This window comes from Hypomesus transpacificus, chromosome 17, assembly GCF_021917145.1.
Source record: "Hypomesus transpacificus isolate Combined female chromosome 17, fHypTra1, whole genome shotgun sequence".
Classification (NCBI taxonomy): Eukaryota; Metazoa; Chordata; class Actinopteri; order Osmeriformes; family Osmeridae; genus Hypomesus; species Hypomesus transpacificus.
Genome location: NC_061076.1, coordinates 16,916,247 through 16,935,508, shown reverse-complemented (window position 1 = coordinate 16,935,508; position 19,262 = coordinate 16,916,247). Strand labels below are relative to the sequence as shown.

At 48.2% G+C, this 19,262-nt stretch overlaps 4 protein-coding genes across 8 annotated transcripts; 2 read left to right on the top strand and 2 right to left on the bottom strand.

Annotated features, from left to right (window-relative positions):
* Positions 1 to 47: 47 nt before the first annotated feature.
* Positions 48 to 7,119, bottom strand: LOC124479600. Of its 3 annotated transcripts, XM_047038410.1 has the most exons (5): positions 7,031 to 7,108; positions 4,249 to 4,312; positions 1,182 to 3,350; positions 878 to 953; positions 48 to 756 (listed from the first exon to the last, which is right to left on the bottom strand). In XM_047038410.1, the coding sequence occupies exons 3-5, from the start codon at positions 3,258 to 3,260 to the stop codon at positions 620 to 622; spliced, it is 2,292 nt and encodes a 763-aa protein (XP_046894366.1). In that variant the 5' UTR covers positions 3,261 to 3,350; positions 4,249 to 4,312; positions 7,031 to 7,108; the 3' UTR covers positions 48 to 619. The 3 variants fall into 3 exon arrangements, with proteins under 3 accessions (XP_046894366.1, XP_046894365.1, XP_046894367.1); XM_047038409.1 differs by lacking the exon at positions 4,249 to 4,312 and having other exon boundaries at positions 7,031 to 7,119; XM_047038411.1 differs by lacking the exons at positions 4,249 to 4,312; positions 7,031 to 7,108 and adding an exon at positions 3,487 to 3,733.
* apol (apolipoprotein L) lies at positions 6,062 to 9,162 on the top strand. Of its 3 annotated transcripts, none has more exons than XM_047038438.1 (6): positions 6,062 to 6,222; positions 6,413 to 6,493; positions 6,814 to 7,407; positions 7,530 to 7,565; positions 7,697 to 7,807; positions 7,885 to 9,162. In XM_047038438.1, the coding sequence occupies exons 2-6, from the start codon at positions 6,486 to 6,488 to the stop codon at positions 8,816 to 8,818; spliced, it is 1,683 nt and encodes a 560-aa protein (XP_046894394.1). In that variant the 5' UTR covers positions 6,062 to 6,222; positions 6,413 to 6,485; the 3' UTR covers positions 8,819 to 9,162. The 3 variants fall into 3 exon arrangements, with proteins under 3 accessions (XP_046894394.1, XP_046894392.1, XP_046894393.1); XM_047038436.1 differs by having other exon boundaries at positions 6,062 to 6,280; XM_047038437.1 differs by having other exon boundaries at positions 6,062 to 6,493.
* An 89-nt stretch (positions 9,163 to 9,251) lies between these two features.
* Positions 9,252 to 12,019, top strand: sult3st1 (sulfotransferase family 3, cytosolic sulfotransferase 1). The gene is made up of 6 exons (XM_047038506.1): positions 9,252 to 9,928; positions 10,055 to 10,317; positions 10,638 to 10,764; positions 10,989 to 11,083; positions 11,226 to 11,397; positions 11,685 to 12,019. The coding sequence occupies exons 1-6, from the start codon at positions 9,787 to 9,789 to the stop codon at positions 11,807 to 11,809; spliced, it is 924 nt and encodes a 307-aa protein (XP_046894462.1). The 5' UTR covers positions 9,252 to 9,786; the 3' UTR covers positions 11,810 to 12,019.
* Positions 12,012 to 18,927, bottom strand: eif3d (eukaryotic translation initiation factor 3, subunit D). Its single transcript, XM_047038446.1, is given in 17 exon segments — positions 12,012 to 12,104; positions 12,247 to 12,340; positions 12,512 to 12,704; positions 13,098 to 13,240; positions 13,357 to 13,486; positions 13,703 to 13,788; positions 14,292 to 14,422; positions 14,856 to 15,003; positions 15,092 to 15,224; positions 16,385 to 16,500; positions 16,771 to 16,843; positions 17,055 to 17,140; positions 17,235 to 17,350; positions 17,353 to 17,370; positions 17,464 to 17,509; positions 17,976 to 18,101; positions 18,832 to 18,927. Coding segments are annotated over 16 exon segments (1,653 nt in total). The 5' UTR covers positions 18,099 to 18,101; positions 18,832 to 18,927; the 3' UTR covers positions 12,012 to 12,087.
* Positions 18,928 to 19,262: the final 335 nt, after the last annotated feature.

The window sequence follows — 19,262 nt, the reverse complement described above, 5'->3', positions numbered from 1 at the left end:
AATATAACTAGTTTATTGACAATGGTCAAATACAGTAGAGTGTTCCAGATGGTAGGGAGTCTCTCTGATGGTCTTCTCCAGATATCCACTCAGCCCAGCGAGTTCCAGCCAGGTGAGAAAGACCTAGTCCTCGTCCGTACTGCTCAAAGTACATATCTGGCTCCTTGGCAACGGTCCTTCTGTTGTCCGGGAGAAATTGGACCAGGAGACCTGCAGGGTAGAAGAACCGAGAGGCAGGAAACCAGAACAAACATCCCACATCAGCCTCCTGGAGATCCTCCAGGCCCTGTGTCCAAGTGTCCTGGAGCCAGACACTGGACCCCAAGCTGCTCCCCATGAACAGGCTAGCCTTGCATGGCAGCTCCCCACTGTGGGTGTGTATGAGTGGGTGAATGAGAGGCATAATGTAGAGTGCTGTGGGTGCCGGGATGGGTGACTGTGAGAGAGAGAGAGAGAGAGAGAGAGAGAGAGAGAGAGAGAGAGAGAGAGAGAGAGAGAGAGAGAGAGAGAGAGAGAGAGAGAGAAAGAGAGGTGTGTGTGTATGTGATAGAGAGACAGTGCCAGCCAGCCCTTTACGTTGCTGGATACTTAAACGTATCAGTAGGCCGTCCTTCTGGCCTCAAGACACCTTGAACGTCTTGACGATGGACTGAAGCGCACGGAACATCCGTACGTGTAAAGGATGTCTAAGGGGCTCCTGGTTGGTCTTGTGGTCCTTCGACTGCTCCAGATTGGGAGGCGAACCACACTTAGCCCCTGTGACAAGACAACATTTTTAATTGCTGAATTTGAAGTTAGGCTTTGTCAGAGTCATCAGCCCAATCTACAGGATCACTTAGTGATTCATTAAGGATGACAAGCAGTGGTGGTCGCTCACCAGGTGTGACGTGAGAGCTGGGGGGAAGCTCCTCCAGGGCTGAGGGCTTCTTGGGCTCCGTCTTTCTCTTCAGAACCTGCAGAAAACACAGAACATGCTGGAATCAATGGAAACTATATGACAACACCTCTCAGTCCACCAAAGCATCAGGATTTAGAACAACAACAGCCACTCAGTCCCAACACTGCCTCTTCATTCTATACTTGCTCCATTACATGAATAACCAACCCATGGTCATTCATTCTGTACTCATACGATATACTATAAGCTCTGCTCTGTAAGATCTGTTACATAAATAACCCACCTTGTTCTTGAAGAGCTTGGCTTTCTTGCTCCACCACTTCTCCAAGCCCTTCTTAGGCTTTCTGGTCTCTCCTGCAGAGGTCGACGCTGTCCCAGCATCGATGATGACCGCTGCAGGGCTGAGCTCACTGAGATCTGCCCCAGGACACGGAGCTGCAGCAGCAGACTCACACAGAGTGTCGTCCATCACTCTCTCCGTCAGGATCCTGACCGTGCGGTCCTGGGTCTCCTGGCAGGCGAGGCTGGAGGTCGAGGGAAGGTTTACTTCCAGGCTCTTCTGCAGCTGACCCTGAACCGAGCTCTCTGCACAGCTGTGGATGGGCTCCTGTCTGGAGGGCATCGGGGGGATGATCTCAAATGTCCGCTCTTCGAAAGCCGCTAGCTTGTGTGCAGCTTTCTGCAGGGTCCTCAGCGTGCTGTCATAAAGCAGCTGGCTGGAGGAGTGGACCTGCTCCCAGAACTTCCTGCCACCAGATCTCGTCTTAGCTGATGCCTTGTGCTGCTCAACTACCTCATGGAGATCATCCAGGATCACACCAAGGAGGTTCTCACAGTTGTCAGAGGAGACCAGCAGAGATGGACGCCCTGAGCTCTCCGGATTGGCCGCATGAGGTGAGTCACGGGTGGTCGCCGGCTGGCGGGAGAACTTCTGAGTTGCTCTCCTCAAGACCTGCTGGAACACATCTCTTCCTTTGATCACATACTCTTTAATGATCTCTCCCACTCGCATGTTATTATGGGCCAGGTTCTCTCCAGCTGTGGGTGGGCCCTGAGGACATAAAAAAATCAAGGTCTCCAGGACCTCGGTGGTTCTGTGTCCACACCCTGGCAGAAGGGTGTCAACGAACAAGGAGCGGTAGATGTGGGAGAAGGACAACTCCGGGCGCCTTAGGATCAGTGAATGATCCGAAATGGCTGAGATGCCTTCGATGAGCTCATCGATCTCCACTTCCTCTACGCCCTTGTTTAGACAGGCCAACATCTGTTCGTTGGCCAGCTCCTGGAGTTTGGTCAAGCCTTCATTCTTCACACTCTCCCGAAAGCAGAACTCACTGCTTATGGCTCTGCAGGCTGCTGACACCGTGTCGACAGACCGGATCAACAGAAGCCTGATGAGAGACGGGGGCAAACTTTCCAGAGACGTCTCGTTCATCAAAGAGACGCTCTCGTCCGCCGTCACATCTCCCATCCTGGAGGAGCTCACCAGGGGGCTAAGTTTGGCCGCTGCCTTGCAGACCATCTTCTTGGCTGCAGAGGAAACATCCAATGCGTCCCATCCTGTGAGGGAGGAGCTGTTCCCTGCTCTGGATGTTGAAGACTGGTTTTCCAGCAACTCAACAGCACTTTTCATAGACTCAATGATCCCATCGACCAGGTCACTGGCCATGGAATGTCCATAGCGACCGTTCCCCAGATAAGGGAGCATGATCAAATCCTCAGTCAGTGATTGGCTGGATGAAGATGTGGACGAGCCCTCCTTCCTACACGGCCCAAACTGCTCCTCCAGCTTCAGCTCCACAGCCTGGACAACGTTGGTCCTTGACATGGTGGTCAGGAGCTCTCCGAGGGACCTTCCACATGATCGACTGCTGCTTCCTGACCTCCTCAGCAGCGGAAGAGTCTGCACGTCGGCACAGACAGCAGAGAGGAAGTAGCTCACAGAGGAACAGGTAACAGGCCCTTGAGCTTCTTCTTGGAGGGCGGCCCTGGCTGCCAGGACGTTGCTGATGACCGCCTCGATCACCTCAGCTGCCACAGAGCCCAGACTGGCCTTGGCCTCCACTTGCATATCCGGAGAGGGAGTTCCAATGTGTCTGCTGGCTGTGCCGGGGGGCATTCTCTCCACTCCACTGACGCCCTGGGAAGTGGACGCAACCTCCAGGGCTTCCAGCTGGTCTTTTGACCCAGTGGTGGGTACTGTAGGAGGGGGCAGATCCGAGGGCTCGACCAGGTCCATGTCCTCCAAACTTAGAGGCCTCACGGTCAACACCCTGATGAAGGTGCCCTTGTTTCCAGACAGACTCCCCTCTCTTCCCTCGTTCACCTCGGGCTGAGATGAGTCTGTATTATTTTTCTCCATGTCTCTTCCTCAAAGACTGCCTCAGGTCACACTTGCTGTGCAGTCTGGTTTGAGAGAGAGGCTTTCACACCTGACCCCTGAAAAGACAGACTTTTCCAAAGAACACAGAGAAATTAATTACTTTTTCAGAATAATCTAATTTCTACTTACATATCTACATGAAAATCATTTGTCTTGGAAATGTAAACCTTACAACTTAAGGTGCAAAACAATGGGACCACATTACATTATAATATTTCTGTGTTTCAATACGAATTTGTCAAGGTTAAGGCGTTGCAATGATCTAAATCCTTGTCCAATAAAATGTTTACGTAAAACTGAGCACAGTGATTAGAACGGCCTTTAGTTGATGAATTACGTCATAATACAGCAAACGTCATCAAACAGCAGATGGCAAAATTTGAAGATGGCTCTATTGACTTTTCCAAAGAACACAGAATAGGCTACAATATCTTTTTCAGATTAATAATGTATTATCTACCTGAGAACATCGTCTTGAAAATGTAAACCTTACAACTTGAAAAAGTCTCCGTTATCTACCTTACAACTTCAAGGTGCAAAACAATCTGAACATTTACTTACATATATAATATTTCTGTGTTCCACTACTAATTTGTCAAGGTGAACGCGTCGCAGAGATCTTATCCTTTGTCCGATAACTTTTTTACTTAAAACTGAGCACAGTGAACACAACGGCTTTTTATAGTTTATTTGATAAATTACGTCATAATACAGCAAACGTCATCAAACAGCAGACGGCAAAATTTGAAGATGGCTCTATTTACTTTTCCAAAAAACACAGAATAGGCTACAACAACCTTTTCAGATTACTGTTTTATCTACCTTCACATCTACCCGATAACATCGTCCTGAAAATGTCAACCTTACAACTTGAAAAAGTGTCCGTACCTTCCTTACAACTTGAAAAAGTGTCCGTATCTTACAACTTAAAGTTGTAAGGTGCAAAACAATCTGAATATTTACTTACATTATAATATTTCTGTGTTCCAATACGAATTCGGCAAGGTGAAAGCGTCGTAGAGATCCAAATCCTTGTCCAAGAAAATGTTCAATAATAAATGCGAGCAGTAATCAGAACGGCCTTTTATAGTTTAATTGATGAATTACGTCATAATACAGCAAACGTCATCAAACAGCAGATGGCGCTCTTTACACCCGGTCTGTTTAGAGTCCAGGAGTGGGTTGCACCAACAGGATTTAGGACCAGTCTTAAGCTAAGACTGGCGAAACTCAACGTTCTATGTCTAAAATGATGTTGCGCCTGTTGCACCACGCTGACTTAAGCTGCTTTTTCCCTAAGTCTAGTCCTAAATGTTACACCCTGTGGAGAGGAGTCTTATGTTAAAACAGAACGTTTTCTGTGTTGGTTTCTATAGTAGGCTAACTTTCACAAAACCTTGAGTGCAGCTAAAACAACAAGTAGCCTATAACAATGGCGCGTCTAATTTATAGATTGCATAATGAACGCGCTTTAAGACGTGAGAGAGTAGTGCGAGACAGAACTAACCCGCTGGATATGTACAATGATGAGGAGTTATTTCAGAGGTTTCGTTTCAGTAGGGTTGAGATTTTTTCTCTAGTGGACGAACTGTCCGACGATTTGCGCTTTCAGGCAGACCGAAATGCTGCCCTGACGCCAACGTTACAGCTTTTAATTGCACTGAGGTTTTATGCAAACGGTGCATTTCAAAACACTGTGGGGGACATGATCGGCGTGTATAAATCTACAGCTCGTAGAGTTATTCGTAGGGTTTCGCTGGCACTGAGTCGCCGCCTACCGCATTATGTCAACTTGCCTAACGAGGCCGAGGCAATCGCTGTCAAGCAGCGTTTCTGCCAGGCGTCTGGCATCCCTGGTATCATCATGGTAGAAATGTATGGGTATCATGGCAACGCACGTTCCATTCTAGAATTCCACGGGCACTTTCATGAACGCGCATGTTACCACCAGTCTTAGTTAAGACTGGTCGTAAATTCAGTTGGTGCAACAGGCGTTAGATATGGGCCTAAGACCGTTCTTAACTAAGACTGACTTAGGACTTAAGACAGTCTTAGCAAAGACTAGTTGGTGCAACCCACTCCAGGCCGTGGTCTGTTATCAGTGTTAAACAGGGGAGTACATTCAATTGTACATGAACTGTTTGAAAACACGTTTTGAAAAGTAAAAATGTGTACCCCCCCCCCCCCACACACACACACACACTGTATCTAGAAAAATATATTTAACAGAGGTATCCACTGTTATCTAGATGTTAAAAGCTGTGCCACCAACATTGCAAAATAAACCGACGACCTTGGTGTTCCATATTGCCTTATTTAAACATGATTTTCCCCTTTAGACGGTTTATTTCGACTGGATATAATCCTTGTTGGCCTTTTCAACAAAGCCAAGGACTCACACTGACTTTAAATCACAATCTGCACAATGACACCCTGCACATTGCAATTTGCACTATTGTATCGTTTGCACTATCTGTATTTTTAGGTTAGATTGTTAATTAGGGCTACTTATAGTTTATATTTTATTTTATATTATTCTTTATTCCTCTTAGTATTAGCTAGACCCCCCTTAGTATTAGCTAGACTTTGCTCCATTTGTATAGTTAGTCCACATATTTAAGTTCCAATATTCCTATATGTTTAATGTATGCACCTCCCTGCCAAAGTAAATTCCTCGTTTGTGCAAACATTCATGGCGAATAAAGTCCCTTCTGATTCTGATTCTGATTGTGCACAGACGCTTCACCGTTAAACATTGGAGGCAATACTAGTTCTCTTGAACGCTGCTTGTCTTGCATCATGGGTCTGCACCGGAACATCGACCCAAACAGGAAGCTTTTCCATTGGTGTGATTATGATATTCACATTAACGCCACTGGATGTAACGCCTGTTGATAACATTGTTCATTATCAGCAGAAACGACACCGAAGGCCTCCAGAGGTGTGGTCACTTGGTGAAGTCAGGAAAACGAAACTTTTTTCTTACAGGCTTTTATGAGGTTGGCTGAAAGCTAAATCTCAGAAACTTTCTCAGAAAGCGATTGCATTAGACAAATCCTGGTAACGAATCCTGGTTACGAACTGACAAACATGCTCAAAACCTAGGCTAATTGTTTACATTTACATTACAGTTCTTTATTGGAAACTCATGACAGACGCTTTAGCCACAAACGGACCAGCCTCCAACGAACGCGGAAGTTTATCATGATCAGGTGAGACCAAAGTAATAATGAATACTTAATGTTCATTACGTTTCTTATTTGTTTGACAATAGCGTTGTCTGTAATCAGTGTACGTCATGCTGGCTGTTCTGTATGAATAACCCTGGCTTGTTTATTCAACTAGATCGTGCCTCCCTAAACTCAAATGCAAAGTTCTTTTTTGGCATAAATACTCACCTGGTTAAACAATATTGCCAAGCATTTTCAACACATATCATGGAATCTAACTGTCATCTATCATAAAACAAACACCAATATAAACATGATGTCATATTTACTGTAGCTATTCTAACCGAAGTCTTGCATTTCAGAGAGGAGCTTACTGAGGTCCTGTGCCAGTACAGGTCAGACACTCTGAGCCACATAGCCACTCTGAGGGACTTCTGCGACAGGCACTCAAAATGGAGCCTTCACAGGGAGACAGAGCTGCAGATGATGACCGACATCAAGGAAAGGACTGACAGAATCGACCTGACCTTCAAGCACGTCAGAGAGTCTCCGAACAAGTGGAAGGCGCTGGGAGAGTACCTGAAGAGTGGCCTGACCCAGGTGACAGCAGAAAAGCGAAGGGAGGAGCTGGAGAAGGAGCTGGGGGAGGTGTTGAAGGACACCCTGGCCGGGCTGGAGGAACTGGACCACTTCCTGGATGCTGTGGAGAGGCTGGCGGTCACTTCTGTGTCTGTGTTCGATGACGAGTGTCAACAGTTTGGTGACCAGGAAGTGAGCCCTGCCGGTGTCCGTGATGTCATCACTGCCTCACAGGAAGCCTGTCCTCTGCTGGTCCGGTTCAGGAGGAACGCACGGGACTTCTTTCTGCCCAGCCTCTTCAACGTGCAGGTGTTGGCTATCCAGCTGGACTCATACATACGCAGCACCCAGCAACTCTGTGACAAGCTGGAGAGCATGTAAGAGCCCCCAGTGTAGCCTGTCACTGTGGCCCCAGCTTGCTGGATCAGGATGCAGGGTTACATTAAGTCTTATTATTCTTATACTATTACATGATCTGAACTTTCTTTTCCCGCTGCAGATTGATGACAGCTTCACAGACGGAGAGTGAACCAAGGTAACACCTGTCGTTGACATCTTATGAATCCTTGGTAGCCTGTTTTATTGTTTTACTGTATGTTGTAGCTTCTGCTGCCTACTCGGTTTTATTCAGACTTCAGAAGGTTTCTGCTTTGTTTTCCTCATCAGTCAATGGATGTTTTGGAGAAAGAAGAAGGAGGAAAATGTCGACCTTGGAGCTTTGGATGACACGTCCGTGTTGAATATGCTCGTCCATCTCAAATACCTCAGTGATGTCAGGTAAGCTGAATTCCCACTTCTATTTAACATCGCTCACCTCAACATCTGGACTCACATTGGCTTTCTGACTCTCTCAGGACCAACCCGGACTTCAGACTGGTTTTCTTGTTCCAGGAGGAAGCTGAAAACTTCATGGAACTCTTCATCCAGAGCAAGCCCAGAATGTTGCAGTTTCTGACAGACCTGGAGGGGAGCGCTGTCCAGCTAGACAACATGAAGCGTGGGGCCCAGATCTCCACTGTGGCAGGCAGCTCCGTGGGGGCGGTTGGAGGGGTCCTGTCCATCGTGGGCCTGGCTCTGATCCTCGTCACAGCAGGGGTCTCCCTGGCTCTCACCATGGCTGGTGTGGGCATGGGGGTCACCAGTGGGGTCAACAGCGTGGTCACCACAGTCACAGAGACCGCCGTCAACGCCACTCAACAGAAGAAAGCCAACGAGTTGTTCCAGAGTTTTATGGAGGACGTGCAGAACCTCCAGGGGTGCCTGGAAGATGTGGCCAAAAATATGGTTCCCGTGGTGAGTGAGGTGGATGCGACCGCGGGAGCAGGGAAGATCTTGGGGAAAGGTTATGCCATTGGGAAAGGAATCGACTCCCTGATTGATTGTGCCTCGGGTATGAAACTTCTGAGGAGTGAGGATGCGATTGCTGACCTGGGACAGGCCGCTAAAGGGACGCCCCTCGCCCTCTCCAAGGCAGCTCGGGGAGGGTTCATCGCTCTCAACGCCCTATTCATTGGCCTGGACGTGTTCTTCATCTGCAAGGACAGCGTCGGCCTGGCCAACGGCAGCAAGAGTGAGGTTTCCCAGCTCATCCGGGCACGAGCACGGCTCTGGAGCTCTGAACTGGAGTCATGGCAGAAGATCCACGATTCTCTGCAGAGAGGTCTGCTCACGTCCCAGGACAGCCAGAACCTGCTAGAGATGCCCTTTTACCCCCTGGAGGAGATGACCAAAGGGAAGAAGACGTTCTGGCAGAAATTCAATCTCTTTCCCTCTTTTTCAAAGTCCTAGCATTGGCCTGACCAATGGAGATGATTTTTCTCATCTCATGTTTTCTATTTCAACACTAAATTCAAGACTGTCATTCAAATGAACCCAAACCTTGCTTTTGCACATCAAATGAATAATCTACTGTGTTTGTCTTATTTTATTTTAATTCTTTGTTTATTTGAACAATTACTGTAATTGTCTATTACTTTAACTTGAACTTTTTTTAAACTTTTATTTCACTAAACGTACGATTTTCTCATACTGTCATGATATTAACAAGGGGTTGCTCTGTTAAGGTATTTCATGTATACTATCATGTATACTAATATTGCCACACTCCTACATTAAAGACAAACAACCTTCTATGTTTTGGTCTGTAACATTCATCACAGTCCTGTGACTCTTAACCACAGAACTTTTATTCATGTTATTTTAGGGTCAGGTGGGACTATTAGGTGGGAACCAGATGGGGATGCAGATTGATAAGGATGATGACACTTCCATTAGCGTTCCAGATATGCAAATACACATCTTAGCGAACGCTGACATGTCCATCAGGGTCTATTTCATACACCCCCAGCCCAATAACGCACCCTGTTTTGTCCACTGGGTGGATATTTTTTTTTTGAAAGTAAACCGGACTCACAATTTGGTATGCGTGCTTTAAACAGTTGTGTTGTATACACACACACACATGTGTGGATCTGAGTGTGTGTCCATAATGTATCAGGAGGGCCAGCCTGTACACATACAGGCCAGCCTGTAAACATGCAGGCAGTAAGACACAGTAACTGCTCATGTAAAGCCCGGCCTCAAGGTGGCAGCAGCTCAGCTAGAACAGTCCAGTCAGCCAGGGCATCAAGAAGAAGAGACAGCCGTGACATCACCAGTCCAAAGTCCTCACTGCGTATGAGCTGGTTCCCGTCCTCTCCTTAACTCTTCCTGTAGTCACCTGCAGGCTGAGAAGACCCGTCTAAACTTCACCTGGAATGGAACAGCTCTCCAGCTACCTGTGTCGGTACAGGAACTATAACTTTGCTGTGGGCGTCACCACCGCAGAGTACATCGATTCTCTCCAGAGTTTCGAGATTCGAGACAGTGACGTCTTCCTGGTCACTTACCCCAAGTCAGGTGAGTCACACCACCTCCTGTGTTTATGAGTGGATGCACATGGAAACATCCCACTGTGTTTGAGTGTTTATGACTTCTATCACAGAGGCAGAACCTGCAGAACTTGCCTCCCTCTTTACTATACAGGGACGATATGGACCCAGCGGATCATAACGTGTCTGTACGACCTGGAGGAGCAGGTGGAGGAGCAGGTGGAGGAGCAGGTGGAGGAGCAGGTGGAGGAGCAGGTGGAGGAGCAGGTGGAGGAGCCCAACACCCTGGAGAGGATGCCGTGGCTGGAGTACCGTGAGGGCCGCTCGGACTACGCCCTGAGACCCTCCCCCAGGCTGTTCGCCTCGCACCTCACCCCTGCACTCATGCCCCCCGGACTGAAGGACAGGAAGGCTAAGGTAAGCTGAAGCTCCATGTACGAATCGAGTGTGTGATTCCCGAATTGAGTGTGGGAATCCTGAATCAAGTGTGGGAATTCCCTGAATCGAGTGTGGGAATTCCCTGAATCGAGTGTGCGATTCCTGAATCGAGTGGGGGATTCCTGAATCGAGTGTGACAAATCAGGTGTGCCACGCAGCTGGTGGTATTTCACAATACACAAAACTGCTTTGGGTGATAAGAAATCTGGATTTAAAACCTCTTTCAAAAGTGTAAAATCTATAATGAAACTTCCACCCCTGACCCAGGCACTAACCCTGTTCCTTTGGCCCTCCGCTAGATCATCTATGTGATGAGGAACCCCAAAGACACCCTGGTGTCATACTACCACTTCTGCTGTGTCTGGGCCCAGCTGGAGACGCCCTCATCCTTTCAGGACTTTATGGAGCAGTTTCTGGCAGGGAACGGTGAGGATTGAAGCCCTTGTGAAGCACAATCTGGCAGGGGGCCCTGTTTCCACACCCCAGTAACCAGGCTGGTATGTGGACATCAGGGAAACATCTGTCCAGTCTGACTATCCAAGATCATTGTTACAGGTGCCAGGCATTGGTTGACAGTTGGCACACTATATTTCTATCATCTGACAGTGGCTGGTTTGACCAACAACACTTGTCAATTTATTTACCTTCAGTTGGTGCCGAGTCCTGGTTTGACCACATCAGAGAATGGCATTCCAAGAGAGACCAGTACAACATCCTCTTCCTGTCTTACGAGGACATGATCTTGGTAAGATGGAGAAATGTTCTGTCTCATCCCAAATAACGCTGCAAGACCTACCCCTGAACAGTCAGGGGTAGGTCAGGAGAGGGCGAGAGCAGTGTTGAAGGATGGATGTGGTCTCTGTAAAAATCTTGTGTTCCTGCTTCAGGACCTGAAGACTGCGGTGACGAAGATATGCCGCTTCCTGGGGAAGAATCTTGACGAGGGCGCAGTGGAGCAGGTAGTGGAGAAGGCTACGTTCAAGAACATGAAACAGGACCCCAAAGCCAACTACAAGTTCCTGCCAACAGAGATCATGAAGGGAGACTTCATGCGGAAAGGTCAGCCATCTTAGATAAGGGTTCTTCAACTCTTGGTGCTCCAACACTAATCTGAGCTCACACCTGATTCTAGTAATTAGCTGTTTGATCAGGTAACTACAGATGAATTGACTCAATTAAGTGTGGTTAGAGAGAAAAACCACAGGCAGGTAGCTGTCTAGGATTAGAGATCTGATTAGACTGGGGAGATCCACAACTGTCTAACCACGGAACCTAAATTGTTACTTCCAAATAATATCGAAAGTAACGGGTTACCACAACCACATGACGTTGTACTGGTCTGGCAGGAGAGACAGGAGACTGGAAGACCATGTTCACCGTGGCCCAGAGTGAGAGGTTTGACCACATCTTCCAGCAGCAGATGGGGGATACGCCCGTCCGGTTCATCTGGGACACGACAGGGATGTCCTGATGAAGAGACCGACTCGACACACCTCACAGTGGGACACAGGGACCCTCACAGTGGGACGCAGGGACCCACCTGGCAGTTATCTTTGTGATTCTAAGTTTATATGTTTGTAAACAGAAAAAGAGCAGCACAAAGAGACAGTCCTGCTATTACAACAGAAGTGGGAATGAAACGATGATGTGAAATAAAACACAGAAGACTCGCATTCCCTCAGATCTTTATTTGAAAGCCAGAAGACGTTCTCTGCAAGGGGCTCTAGTCACGTTCATGCTCTCCACATCTTAATTCTCCTCTATATCTAGAACAGAGAGAGGAGAATTACACATTAGCATCCCAAAATATTCATGTGTTCAAGTCTATTTGAATGAGCCGGTCTCACGCATTGAGACTATCGCCTGTGCTTGCTTCCAGGAATGATTGTATTTTTGTTTTCATCTCACCTTCCTCTTCTTCTTCCTCTTCCTCCTCCTCCTCCTCCTCCTCCTCATCTGAGCTGAACGTCCCGTCAGGCAGGCTGTACACCCGGATCACTTGCTGTTGACGAACACACACACACACACACACACGAGTTGACTAAACAGGAAAAGCTTTTCTATTCATCAGGTCTGACAGCTCTAGCTATAGACACACATGAATGACATCTGGGTGCAAAAACAGACTGGAGCTTCAGTCTTCAACTCCGGGTAGTGACGCTGGCCGGCTCACCTTGTTGGGGTCCTTCAGGATCAGGTACTTGCCCTCCTCCAGCTTGCGGCAGATGTCGATGACACAGCGCAGGATGCCCCAGGCGTTCTCCATGCTCAGGTTGATCTGGCTGGCAAACTCGTTGGGCTTGAACTGCTGGGTGCCCAGGATGACGTGGCGGGCTGAGTCCTTCACGTGGTAGCGGGAAACGTACCTGGGGGACGGAGGTGGGGCAGAGTCAGTTCTGGGACTGGAGAGGGGAGGCAGAGTCAGCTCTGGGACTGGAGAGGGGAGGCAGAGTCAGCTCTGGGACTGGAGAGGGGAGGGGGTTCAGGGTCAGCTCTGGGACTGGAGAGGGGGGGGGGGGGGGGGGGGGGGGGGTTCAGGGTCAGCTCTGGGACTGGAGAGGGAGGGGGTTCAGGGTCAGCTCTGGGACTGGAGAGGGGGCAGGGTCAGCTCTGGGACTGGAGAGGGGGGGCAGGGTGAGCTCTGGGACTGGAGAGGGGAGGGGGGGCAGGGTCAGCTCTGGGACTGGAGAGGGGGGGCAGGGTCAGCTCTGGGACTGGAGAGGAGAGGGGGTTCAGGGTCTGTGTGTGTGTCTCCTCACCCCAGCTTGAGGTACTCTGACCCGGCCAGCATGGCGCAGCAGGTCCAGCGGGCCAGCTTGTAGCTGTTGTTCTTCAGCTCGGTGGCCAGGACCGCCCCCCTCTGGGAGTCCAGCTTCTGGCGCCAGTCCACCCCGTTACAGTGCTGAGGGGACAGAGCAGCACATCAGTCATTCCACCCAGAGCAGCACATCAGTCATTCCACCCAGAGCAGGAGATCAGGAGTCCCCCTCTTCCCCATCCCCTCCTCCCTCTCCTCACCCTGGAGTCCCACTCGTTCAGGGTCTTGATGTTGATGAAGGACACTTCTCCGTTGGCCCCGGTCATCACACCGTCGTGCTCACAGCGCACGATCAGGTCAATGTCCTCCCCCAGCTTCCAGCGGCGGTACCTGACACACACACACATCAGGACTCTGGGGTACCATGTAAAACACTCAACAGTAACCCAGAAAATACATCACTGCAAACGCCATTGATAATCATGCGTCTGATTTATAGTTCTCTCTTCATTGTCCAGTTCACACTAGCCAAACACCAACAGTCTGCGTTTGGTTCAGTGTAGGTAGCCGCAGTACTGCGTCTCCCCAGTAGAGGTCAGTACCCACCTGTAGGCCACAGAAGCCACCTCACTCTTGTCCATGTCCTCTTCCACAAACGGGTTGGAGTTGGGGAACTTGTGTCTCTCCGATCCCTGCAGACAGAACCCCACGTTACTGACATACAAAACACTGCTCATAACAGGACCTGCTCATAACAGGACCTGCTCATAACAAGACCTGCTCATTTACATGATAAAAGTAAGCAATAAATCTAAACTATTATGAATGTAACAAACAATGAAGTTATCATTGCTGCAGGTGTGGTTGACGTTATGGTTGATGCAGGTGCGGTTGATGCAGGTGTGGTTGATGCAGGTGTGGGTGACTCACGGTCTCACTCGCGGTCACTACCCTATGCTCTTTTGTAAAGCTCGCTCTTGGAAGTCGCTTTGGATAAAAGCGTCTGCTAAATGCATAAATGTAAATGATGCAGGTGCGGTTGATGCAAGTGTGGTTGATGCAGGTGTGGGTGATGCAGGTGTGGGTGATGCAGGTGTGGGTGATGCAGGTGTGGGTGATGCAGGTGTGGGTGATGCAGGTGTGGGTGATGCAGGTGTGGGTGATGCAGGTGTGGGTGATGCAGGTGAAGGTTTACCATGCGGAGGCACTGCTGGCTGAAGTTATGGTTGATATAGGTGGCCTCCATGGCCAGGTTGCGGGGGGAGTTGAAGGAGTTGCCCTCATCCTGAGGGGGCTCGTTGGCTGTCTCACTCACGGTCAGCAGATCTGACACACAGCAGGGGGGAACAGGAGTTAGCTAGCTAGCTAGGGTGTTGGGTAGCTAGGTAGTTCATTAGGCAGCTATCTAGTTATGTAACTGGCTAGCTAGTTATCCAGCCAGTTAACTAACCAGCCAAAGTTAGTTAAGTAGGTAGATAGTTAGGAGGTAGCTAGATAGTAAGGTAGGTAGCTAGCTCGATAGTTAGGTAGCTAGATAGCTAGATAGTTAGGTAGCTAGCTAGCTTGTTAGGTAGCTCGTACGAAGGTAGCTAGCTACATAGTTAGTTAGCCACAACAAGGCCAAACAGACATTCAGTTTACATCGGAGGAGGAAGGAACTGTGAGAGCGATGGACAAACTCAGAACGTGGCATTTCATCAGTAGACAAACAAGAAGGAGACAAACAGGAAGGAGCTCCAACACATCCAGACAGGCTCACCAAAATCAGAGTTGTCCCTCTTGTCAAAGAAGAGCTTGTTGCCCACCCTCTGGACGATGATGTCCCAGGAGTTGACTGAGCGCGTGCAGCACATCAGGGTGGCCAGGATGGCATCGGTGGCAAAGACGTTGCCCTGAGTCTTAGCCAGCTACAGACACACAAGAACACCCCCAGAGATCATGAGTTGAACAGGCGCCGTCGGTGCACATTCCCGGAGGTGTGGGCGTGGCTGTTACCTTGCGGATCACGGGGTCGTCGGTGGTGGTCACCGTGTGGAAGATCCTCTTGATGCTCCTCAGGGATTTCTCGTTGCGAGTCGTGATGCGGTCGAAGGCCTTGTCGTAGTACTCCAGCGCCCCGCAGCACTCGCTGTGAGAGGGGGTGAAGGGGGTCAGGCTACGTGCTCCAGCCCTCCACTCCCTCCAGGAGCTGGTTCACCGCTCGTGAAAAGCAGCTTGAGATTTTTACTACCCTTCGCCTACTTGCTTCGACCTTCCCTTCAACCCAGCTGTCAGTCACTAACAACACATCAACTCATTCAGGAGCTGCTGGAGGTGGGCGTGCGAGGTCTTTTGTCTGTAAATTGCCACTGTTCGGTGGTTAATACTGGTCTTTTCTTCAAAATAATTCATACAGTATTGAGCAAAAGTCTAAGGTATCTAAGATATTTTCGTTATATATATATTATTATTTTTTACCTTGTCCTAAATATTCTGTATTGGTGTGGCAGTATAAAAGTGCATTGTTGAGAAAATGTAGTATTTTCCTTCCATTGGTATTTAAAGGTATTGGTTGTTTGCTTTACTTTGTAAATTTTTTTGTGCCTAATACTTTTGCACAGTACTGTATGTATTCCCCTCTACTATTTCATGACCAAACAATTACAAAAATAAAATAAAACCTTAATCACTTGTAACGCCTGTTCTGCTTTACCGCTTATGAACAGCGCGTAAGTTCAAATCTAACGATCCAATTGTCTCTGGCAGTTGAGGAGTCGCCACAGCAGCGATAACTAACCCAGCTCACGCTACAGGACAGAGTGCAAACCGATTGGCCGACAGACGACCTTTACAGATCATCTCTCTGCCGATAGGCTGCCTCCCTGATGCTAACCTTCATTAGCCTATAGCAGCGCAGCTGTCAACCTCCCCACCCAGCCGGCCTCCGCAACCTGCCCGTCAGCCCCTGAAACCTGACCTTGCTTGCCTGCTTTGAATTAAGTCCAAGAACATTTGCTGCTGATGCTGCTGTCCAGTGGACATGCACTGTTAGAAGCAGATTAGTAGCAGCTTTGAATGTAAATAGAGTTTGGGGAGGTTTTCAAAAGTCAATGTCCCAACTTTGTCAGCAAGGCCTGGTTAGCGTCACGCTGCTGCAATCGCAGCAATGTTCGCAGGGCAGCACACCGTCAAAGTACAAACTGTACTTCTTACAGCGTACGTGTGTGTCTGTGCGTCTGAGTATGTGTGTGTGTGTCTGTGTGTTTAAGTGTGTGTGTGTGTGTGTGTGAAACAGCGTGCAGTTCTCACATGTCAGTGGGATCTTCAACCTCCATGTATCTCATCTTCATCAAGCGGGGGAAGTCCATCTCCTCCTTCACCTCCCAGTCGCTCCGTACCTCCACAGACGAGTCTCGGGGCTTCAACTGGGCATTGAAGAATAAGGACGAGGGGGAGGAAGGAGGGGGGGAGGAAGCAGGGGGGAGGAAGAAGAGGGGGGAAGGAGAGGGGGAGGAGAGTGGGCAGGAAAAAATTGTATGGTAGCATTTGTGAAGAAATTCAGTAGGAACATCATCAAAACGCTTCACTGGCAGGTTTTCACTAGCACAACACGATTGGACTTTAGATTCTCACTTGTGGAAAACTGCCCGTTTTCATCTCAGAATTAACATAATCAATGTCACATTGTGGCATACCTGGGATTTCTGGTCCCACTTTTGACGAACACCAAACTGCTTCTGGAACTTCTTCTGCAGACGCATGCGGTCCCTGGAGAGAGAGGTATAGAGAGGGGGAGACAGAGAGAGAGGTATAGAGAGAGGGGGAGAGAGAGAGGGGGAGACAGAGAGAGGGGGAGAAAGAGAAGGACACACATATGGGTTAGTTGGGTGACTCCCTGGCAGTTTGCTAGGGGGTGTTCCTGATGGGCGGGGCAGCAGGTTGCTAGGGGGTGTTCCCGATGGGCGGGGCAGCAGCTCACCTCTCCTTCTGCTTGGCACTCTTGGGCAGAGTCTGCATGTTGAACTGGGTTAGGTTCCTGCGGTCCTTGTCCCTGCGCAGGTTCCTCTGTAAAGAACACACGAGTCCAGGAAACACAGTGAGACAGTGTACAGGCACGTGTGTGTGTACATGAATGTGTGTGTGTGGGCGTGCCCTCTACCTGAGCGAAGCGCATGCGGTTCCTCTGGTAGGCAGTCTTCTGCGTCTTGGCAGTGTCCACCAGCTGGAAGCTGGTCTCGTCCTCCTCATGGAAGTACGCATACTGGCTCCCGCCCCGAACTGAGACGAGTACTTGTCTGTCAAAACACGCCTGTCATTCAGCCTGTGAACACGCCACTAACACGGCTTAGGACAAATTCGGGGTGGAGCTCTTACAACATGTTCCTTACTTGTGTATCTCTTATCCTGGTAAGTTGCTCCGGTCCAGTCAGCGACCTGCACAAGTAGAGAGACCAAGTTATTAAGCTCCCCAGACCCCAGAGGAGTCCTTATATATTTCACTATAGTTGCTTTGGGCAGCCTTTGTTTTCTAACGAATAAAGTAAAGTGAATATATGAAAACCTGTTACCAACTAATTGCTAGTGGGGAAAAATGCATGTTGTCACATGTTTCTGAAGTGAAACACTTCAGTCAAGGAAAAAAGCTCCAAGGTGGCCGTACATTTTCCACGTTATCTAAGCAGCACAAACGTGTAGCTATTCTGCTCGAGCCGTCATTTCACGTTGAGAACGGAAGTGACGACTATTTTGCGGGTGACAGTTGTTAGATATTACAATTCTGACATGTGTATCTACATTTACTGCCAATTTCAGTGGAGTCATCAGTCTTGACCCAACCTAGGATGACATGCAGATGAGGACTCGACTAAAAGTCGGCGGCCAGATCGGGCCTAACACTAACCTTGCCCAGACGGTCTCCTTTGCTAAAGGGCTGATAGGGCATGTCCTTAAACTTATCCGGGACAGCACAGGGGCCCCAGCCCGAAGGGTTGTCCTGGATCACAGGCGCGTGGAACTTCGCCATGTCCTGAGTTGGAAAGAGACGGAAGACGCGTTTCATGGAAAATATCAGCTCCAAAACGAGAGTAAAATCTCTCAACAAAATTAGCAAGTTTGCCAACTAGCACTGACGTTAATGACACGGTCTCAGACGATATTCAGCACTGCTCTCATCACTTTAAGGTACGTTCATGCACCATCAGTTTGCGCAGTGGACTAGTCATCATTGACTTGGCACTACTTGATAATCAACACAATTTTAGGTCGTTTTAAGAACGAGCTACAAATCAGTGTTGTCGATGTTGGGTTTTTGTCTTGAAGCAGACAGACAGAGGGTGAAGAAGCTGAGTAATTACACGTACCTACCACTAGCCATCTTTTTATGAAATAGCTATCTACAAAATTATTTAATAATGGATTACAGATGTATAATAAAGTATACTATTCTATTAACCTGTTATATCGGTGATATGTGTTTGTCTATAAAAGGAAATCAAATGTAAACTTAGAATCTGTATCGTTAAAATATGGATAAGGATGGTTAGAGGCGGAGTAAACTAGCATTAGCAAAAACCCAGGTGGTCGCTAAAGATTACTAGCCAGCTGGCTAGCACTACAGTAGCAACCTAGCTAGCTGTAGTAGGGTGCTAGGCCACGTCCTTCCAATACACTTTACATTATGATCAATATTAACAATTTTTCTATTTTCCAATGTTCCAACCTCTCTCAAATTTTTATACCCGTTGCTTGAATCTTACCTTAAACGTTGCAACACTCAATCCAGAGGTTTTATTAAACCACACGGGAGTGCCGCAATTTTCCTGCTAAGCGCCGGTGTGAAAGGAAGTAGAAAAGAGCCGTAAACGAAATTCTTTTTCCTGTCGTAACGTTGCCCTTTGCGACAATGAGTACATAAATTACAGAACGTAATGATTGTTCCATAATAATAAGTCCATGGATTTCAGGATCTGTAAATTGTGTGGATATTCAATATTTGTAGTTTGTAATTTTTGTATCTATACTTTTAATTTCGTATGCACCCTCTTCACTTACCAGCAAATGATGTATCGTTTCATCACATTACAAATTATTAGCATTACTATAACCATTACCAACTAATTGAATACTTATTTTTAGAAAGTGACATTAAGGGCGGAAACACATTTTCAGCTCTACTCAACCCCCCCCC